The 8467-nt window shown below is 37.3% G+C and overlaps 1 protein-coding gene across 1 annotated transcript; it reads right to left on the reverse strand.

The window, feature by feature from the left end:
* Nucleotides 1–530: 530 nt before the first annotated feature.
* LOC140164505 (uncharacterized) lies at nucleotides 531–8147 on the reverse strand. Its single transcript, XM_072187800.1, is given in 5 exon segments — nucleotides 531–1775; nucleotides 2664–2738; nucleotides 5918–5977; nucleotides 5979–6048; nucleotides 7560–8147. Coding segments are annotated over 5 exon segments (840 nt in total). The 5' UTR covers nucleotides 8129–8147; the 3' UTR covers nucleotides 531–1709.
* Nucleotides 8148–8467: the final 320 nt, after the last annotated feature.

Raw genomic sequence — 8467 nt, forward strand, 5'->3', positions numbered from 1 at the left:
ACCTTCTGTTGCATTTGGAAGAAGCAGGCTTTTCAATAACCATCAAAACTTTATTAAGTACCAATCATTTTGATACAGCATGTATTAGGTCAGGCGGCCACTCTGAGGAAAAGTTAAAAACTTGCATGTCAAAAGTTTGATGATGTCCTTTAAGGGTGGGGTATGAACGTTTGGACAGTATTTATTGTGGGACATTAGAGCACATCAGACATATCAATTGCATTCTGAAATAAGAAGAATGTCATTCTGATATCAAATAATTTTGATTTTTTGAAATTCGCAATTTAATACACATTTTATGGCAAATCATTAAAATTGATATTTTTGATATTTAACAGTATTTGAAGTAAACTTTATAAATCTGATGATTTATACTTAAAGTGTATGTAGGTGGGATGAAAAGCCGACGATCAATTGAAAATTTTGACCTTTTCATTATTGAAGATATGGATTTTTTTCCCAAAACACCAAAAAAATTAGGTCTTTTTGGGAAAAAAATCCATATCTTCAATATGAAAGGTCAAAATTTTCAATTGACCGTCGGCTTTTCCTCCCTGCTACATACACTTTAAGAATATGTCATTAGATTTATATAATTTACTTCGAGGACTGTTATATATCAAAAATTTGAAAAATATCAAATTTTTATAATTTGTCATAAAATTTGTATTATATTGTGATTTTCAAAAATGAAAATTATTTGATATCAGAAAGACATGCTTCAGATTCAGAATGCAATTCGATAGGTCGGAGGTGCTCTCATGTCCCACAAAAAATACTGTCGAAACGCAATAAACGCTCATTTTAGATCCCTTAAGTGAAAGTATGTTTGTTAGAAAGCCATCTAAGGCAAGTGTCAAATGTTGAAAATTCCAAACTGAAAGGTCAACTTTGACCAATGATTTAACTAGTTTTTAAAAACATAATCGTTTTTTGACCCCCCCCCCCCCATCATAAAAGGTCGTTTATAGGACATCATCATACTTTTGAGTTGTTCCCTTACTGTTTTTAATTTCCATCATATAGCGGATCCTAATAGTTGTTAATTTTGATGAACCACTGTGTAACATAATTGAAACCTTAAAATTGCATCATCTAAAAGATTGTTTTTCCTTGAGTTACCTGATTACTGATTGACTGATTATTGATGGGTTTTTGATGTTGTTTACTAAATACTGATATTGACAAAATGACTATTATATAGTGTAATTTGAAACTTTTCTCAATCCCAATTTCCATTTAAAATGTTCTGAAATCTACGGTACAAAACTTGAGCATTCGGGATGTGTAAAGAGAACTTGCTTTCTACATAATCATCAACAATTCCATTTTTGATTGGTAGCCAGTCTTTATATTGTTGTTGTTGCATTTGATTGACCTCACACCCTGGGGTGGTTCTCCTAGGTTGAAGGTGTACAGGGATTTGCCATGGTTTTCAGGTACCTTTGAGTAATTTCGGGATATTAATCTGGTGGGTTTTCAATTTCAAAGCGCCCAATTGGTTATAATTGGACACATTTTGGTAAAAGCGCTCAAGTACAAGCACCCAATTTAGGCCTTTTGTGAAAAATTGGTACATTGATGGGTTGCAAAGACAGCAAAAAGTACGGTACATATACATGTAGAGAAAATAGGCATCCTAAAATCTGCATGGCATATCCCCAGGCCTCACTCCTATCACTGATCACTAGTGATCCTTGGCCCAGCTATTAACGTTTTTCAATCTGCCGTAATTGCTTCTTCTTCATCCTCTTCAGTTTTGCAGTGTTCTTGAGCTGTAAGAAAAAAATCAGAAAAAGTAAAATCTTAATAAATATTGTATTTAGAAAATACCTGCTAAAATCATGACCAGTTTTACAAATTGTACAAGAGGTAAAAATGAAGGGTGAAGCCGTGAAAGATGCTAATTAGCAATTTCCATTATGCACAGGCTACCTTAGTGCCATGCATACAATGTATTTGTCATAAACTCATAATGAAAGACAGCGATGAAAAGACTAGTTCGCGTCTAAAATTCTGTCAACTAGACAGAAAATACTGCACTGTCAGATACTACTGCAGATGCGAACTAGTCTTTTTATTTCTGTCTTTCATTATACATACTATTGTTACTTCTATAAATTTATTCAACAAGAAACTTTTTTATGCATAATTGCAAGAACAGCAGAAGACAGAAACAGATAGAAAATATAACAAGATTGGTTTTGAAATGTACACAGATAACAGCTTTATTAAAACGTACACAGTAAGTGCAATTTATTGGATCAGAAACACAGAATTAGAGAAGGAGAACCGGCCGGGACTCCCTATAAAGCCATGTACAATCACGCCATCAGATATGGAAAGAAAATTGGGGGTATCCGGGTCCTTGCCGACGGTGCGCAGAAAGGAACGAAAACAATTCTGCATCTCATCAAGTGTCTTGGTACTTGCGTGCAGGGCCCATCAAGTGCATCTCTCAAATGCGTCCATCATCCATGTCGCGCTTGAATGACAACGTTTCAAAGAATGCCTCGAGCGCATTCCGAGGGAATCCGAATACCCCCTATATTTGCTCACATGACTATATCAAGATGGCGGTCGAGTCCCAGATCTCCTTCTCTAATTTAGAACCTTTTGGTTGACTGTATTCTTCAAATCTTGATGAGTCTGGCTATACTTACCACCTGTACAACTTCTGATTTCCTCTCGTTTTCCAGTTTCCTCTTCAGTTTATCTGCTTTACGGTCTTTCTTTTTCTGAAAGTAAAAATAACAGTAACACACATTGTATTTATGTACTGTAAATCCTTTCATTTCTATTTAAAGGCAAGTCAAACTTCAATATGACAGACCATGTTTGAGAGCAAATAATAATACAGCCTGAGCGTAACCAGCTTGGTTAAATTGAATGGACAAAGTCCAGACATTGAAACTTTTGTCTTTAATGATTTAAATAATGATTTAACATTGTGTGCCACAAAAGCCCACAATTTAAGGGTCCATCTACACATGTATGTGTTACAATTCATCCATCGTGAAATTAACATAGCCCAAAAATAGCAGTCAAGTATAATCGGGTAAAGCCTACCTGTGGATGTGAATCTGTCAAGTTACTGGTAATCTATGATGATCCAGCTGCTACATTGTACCTTCCACAGATCTCACAATTCAAGTTGACTACCAAAGTATAACTTTAAGATCTTCATACTGGGTCTCTAGACTAGGTCTCTAGACTACCCCACTCAAATCACCCTTTCTGTGGTCATTCATTTTGTATGCGATATGTTTAATCCAATCGAAAGAAATTGATTGCCTGACCGCGCACTAATTGGGTGGTCATTAATAACTCACAATGACTCCTGGAACACACCGGTATGTGCTACAATGACTTCTGTGCATGCGTGCATGTATACGCTAAGCGTTATGGCAACACACACAACTGTGCGATGCCATCGCACTTCTGTGATTGGTAGCTCTTGTTGTAAGCGTAAATGTCCAGTTTGCCTGGTCGATTTTTTTGTACATGTAGGGTAGGTTTTAACAATAATTTAAACTGTTTACATTCAACAGCGTTTTATAGTTTTTTTTTGCCATTTTGATTTCTTCAAAATATTAGATGACGGTAATGAATGCAGAATGATAATAATAACTTTGCACCATCTATTTTGAGGTCAGTGTCCGATTTACAAATTTTTTCCTACCTGCACTGGTGCATGTAGCCCAAAATTTCTACATGCACAGCAAAACGTGTGCATGCACCAAAATTAAAGCAAACATAAAATCACATTGAATCACGATCATTGTCAGTTGCTTGTAATAATATTCCGGCTCCACTGTCATTGTCATTTTTATGCCGATCACTCGCCGATTTCTTAGCCAAAACACTGGATGCTGTGGTTTCATCTGTTCTAGAACTCGTTGTCGACGAGGTGCACGATTTCCAGAATGATGCAAGTGTTTTTGAGCTATTTCCTTTTTGCTGGACATATTATTATGATTATTTTCCGTGACGTAAACAAATATTTCCCACGGTTTAAATTCGACGCAAACTGGCTGTGTAGGAGACTAGGGAAGTCAATGAAAAAAAGTGACAGTTCTCACGTGATAGGGGTATCGGGAATTGTCACCCTTCTAATGAAGTCAGGATATTGCGCTAAAATTAGATTGGGTTTTTCCAAATCGGACTGACTGCTTGTTTACTTTTGTATATTGCCTTGTCATATCGCTAGCGCTAAAATCGTACATGCACGCGTGCAGGCAGGTAGTGAAAAGCTGCATGCACAGAGGGAATGTTACATGCACTGGTGCAGGTATGCAGGTGGTAAATCGAACACTGTTTGAGGTCATGGTGTGAAATTGTTTTGTTTTGGGCCTCAGTATTTTTCCAAGGGAGTGGCCCAAAACAATAAACCCTCCGATTTCACAAAATGACCTCAAAATAGATGGTGCGCAGTCTGTGGGCATCTTTAAGTTGTTGAATTTAAGTCTTTGTGGATAAATTTATTCTAAAAAGTAAAGCCCAAAATTAATTACTACTGGACATTTTACCTGGGTGCTCCCTTGTTTCTAGAATATTTTCTAAACGGGGGTGAGGGCAAACGGCAATATAACATTTTGGAGATGATGCGTACACATCAGGGCTCCGCTGCTCAAAGACTCCAAGTATATTTCTAGTATTTGTCCTGTTACCCAAAGGCCCTTATTTTTATATTTGAACAACAACTTCCATTTATCGCTGATTTTGTACTACTTTTAACAAAACAATTTGAGCTAGAAACTGTGATTTGGTTATTTTGAAACAGATTCATCAGGATCGTTCATAGTTCATTAGCCTTGATCAAGGCTTCCTCCTTACTTTTTCTCTATTCATGCTCTTCCCCATGTATAATCAGTGGTAGAAGTAGGCCTATCATATACCATTGTATACTTCACTCTCTAAAATTTTTAGTCAGGTCAGATTTTTTGGTGCTGGCAACATGAGCTAGGGAGGAAGTGTGCCTTGTGGGGTGGGCGTGGCATGGTGTGCATTTTGCTCAAACACTACCCCTGCAGTGCACAGTATGCCTGGAGTAAAGTAAAGATAAGAAAGTCCACTATCTGGCCTCAACAATTCAAATGTCAAACAAATTTTTACAAAGATGATGGTAAATAATTATTTCGACAGAATAACTTTTGAAACAGAAATTTTTGGAAGATGTGGCAAAGCTTCCATGAATTTTACATTCACTAATCACTAACTATGGACACCAAAGGACTTGAAGCAAGTCTAATAGTTCATAAGATTGATAAAGGTTCTTTTTCAGATCCAATAAAATGATACTACTCCTACACCATGAACGAGGACGAGGGGGCTTACAGACTGGACAAAATTTATGACCAGGTCATAAATTCTTGGCAACAAGAAAGTTTGGTGACGTCATCAAAACCAGACAAAAGTGTTGCCTGTTCTAAAAACATCAGTACCAGAGTGAACAAGATTCCTGATAGGAATTGAAATATTTCTGAGTGAGTATTATCATTTTATTGGATCTGAAAAAGAACCTTTATCAATCTTATGTGATTTGGTTTTAAGTCTGTTTATCCTGTGTTATTTTTTATTTAGTGCAAAGTGTAACTTTGTGATTTAAAAAATAAAAATTGTGTTGTAAATAAGGAAGTGACAAATACTTTGCATTGTACAGAACCTTATTGGGTACCTGGGGTATTGTAAAAAATCTAAACATTTTGCTTTGTACATACCTCAACAATATCCTTTGAGCTCCAAAGGCAAAATGTTTAGTAATTTTCACAATTGCCCCCAAAGAACAGATGCACATTAGGCCTTCATTACCTGGGAATAATAATTAGTATACCCTGCATAGCCCTAAACCCTACATGTAACTCTAATCCAAACCTAAAAATAGGGTGCACAGGGTAAACCAGAAATGTACCAATACCTGTATTTCAGAGGCTCTAGATTCTTGTAGCTGCCGCTCATACATCTTAATGGATTTTTTTCTCTGCTTTTTCTTTCATCTTCTTTTCCCATGATGTTCGCAGTGGTTTGTCTTTCTTCATTTCAGAAAATCTGTTAAAAGAAAAATTTGTACAAAATATATACGGTACCATATCATTTTAAGGTAAACAAATCAGTACCGTACTTAAGAAGAAACTAGAGCTGCTGCTGCTAACAAATTGTGGTTTTGAATTTTATGACCTCTGGCTTGTCCAAAGTATCAAAATGCATCTTCATTTGGGGCTTAATAGTCTAAAATTGAAAATGTTATGTGCGGAATAGGCCTATATAATGTCCAAGTCAAAAAGGCACAACATATGCTTGACCCCCAAAATGTTAATGCTTCTGCCACCACTGCACCAGATGACCTCTGCATGAACTCGGACCTCAACCATTACTGTACAAACATTATTATTTTGAGGGGCGGGTAAAGGGGGGTGGGGCAAGAAATTTTTGGCAGCTTAACAAGGTAGAGGTGGAAGCAATTTTGGCAGACCTGTCAAAAACTTAAAAAGGGAGGGGCAATTCAGAATGGCTTAATGTGTCAGTTTCATAGTACATGTACATTATGACTGTAAGAGCTGGAACATGATCTCCATATTCAGAGAGCCTAAAAAGACCCTGGCCTTGTCTTGACCACCACACATGTATGCAGGATGTATGTACCCGTACAGTTCACGGTACGGTACCCCGGTAACTACAAATATTGAACATTTGAGGACTTTACAGTTTCCAATCATTTGTAGAGCCAAGATTTATTATCATTATCAAATGCTGTTGGCCCATGCAAAAATAAAAAGAGTCACCTCACTTGCACTGTACAATGTATGTATTGAAACTCCCCTTGAGTGCCAATTTGAACTGATACCCTTTATACACACGAGCCCCCCCCCCCCCAACGATAGACGTATACACCGTTCCAAGGCTCCCGCTAGCCTCTGCGTCCAATCGGAATTTTACCAACAGTCATCATGGTGGTAGGGTATCGGCATACATCATTGCATGTAGCAAATCTACAAATTGTACATTGTAAATTTTTCAATACCCGGTATTTTTGTTAGCGGCACATGCTTACTTGTAAACAAATCAATCGGGACTTCCCCAGCCATCCAACAAACAGCGATCGTCCGGAAAGCATGCAAAAAGTGCACGATTTCCTGACATTGCATTTACAAATATTGCAGAATTTACTTCAATTCTCAGCAGGTGGGTCAAAATTTTGGGGCTTTTATTATCTTAAAAATATAAAAGAATAAAAATTTCTTATTTTTATCATCAATTAATGATAAAATTTGAAGTTTTGTCTAAGGCGTCCACATTTGTGTGACATGGACGCAAAATACTTGATTAGCCATGTGAACTTGCATCCAAATGTGTAAAATACGCGTCTGGACGCAATGACGCACATTAACAGGAAGCCTGAACAGCAGCAGCAGCAGTAACAGCAACAGCAACAACAACAACAACAACAACAACAACAACAACAACAACAACAACAACAACAACAACAACAACAAAATGCAGAAATATAATTTTTTGTTGAAAATATAAATTAAAAAGAAACTTTCCCGGGGAAACTTTACCTTTCTGTTTTTTCTGTTTTCCACTTTCTTCCTGATTTTGGGATTCCTTTTGGTATTGATGTATTGTAGCTGACACTTTTATAAATACTAAAAACTGACTTAGCCAGTTCTTTTTCATTTATATTGTCAAAATTCACACTTTTTGAAGCGACATTTTGACTTTCTGTCAATTTTTCGTTGGAAGAGGGAACTTCTGCAGTGTCTTCCACATTCAAATTGTTTGCATGGTTGTGTGTATCAACCATTTCTGCCCTATGCGAGGTCAGAGGTGTAGCTGTTGTCAATGTCACGGGAATTTCCCCGGCCCCGTCGACTGCATGGTCTTGCTCCTTCACGATGTTCCCCGTGCCTTCCGGTTCAGCTTCAGCGACTTCACCGCTCGACTTTTTTTTCTTTTTTGTCGCGGTTCGGGCAGATTTTGCGGCCTTTGAACGTTTTGATTTACTTCGGGCCTCTCCCTCAATATTACCTTTTGAAGAAATAGCAGCACGAGATGTAGAAACCTGGGCAGAAACAGGTTCGTTATCTCCTGTTGTTTTCGCACGTGTCCTTGTTGAGATCGACGCCATGTTTATTATTGTGAAATTGGTTCTTATATCCCCGATAATGCGGCAAAGGTTGTCCAAATATATGCATATTTATTAGGTGACGTCATTTTGGGCGTCATTTGAGGAGAACGGAAGGAATCAGGAAGTTGATCTCGGGGCACACTGAGCTGCCCACCATACCCACGGAATAGTGGATTTTTGAGAAAAGAACAAAAATGTTATTTAGGCAGGTCCTTCTCAGGAACCATCTCCGGAAAAAACAAAAACAAAAAAAAACCCAAAAAAAACCAAAAAAAACACCAAAAAAAAAACCCCCAAAAACCCTAAAACAACATTTTTGCTATGATACTGCCATACCGA

This window comes from Amphiura filiformis, chromosome 11, assembly GCF_039555335.1.
Source record: "Amphiura filiformis chromosome 11, Afil_fr2py, whole genome shotgun sequence".
Taxonomy (NCBI): Eukaryota; Metazoa; Echinodermata; class Ophiuroidea; order Amphilepidida; family Amphiuridae; genus Amphiura; species Amphiura filiformis.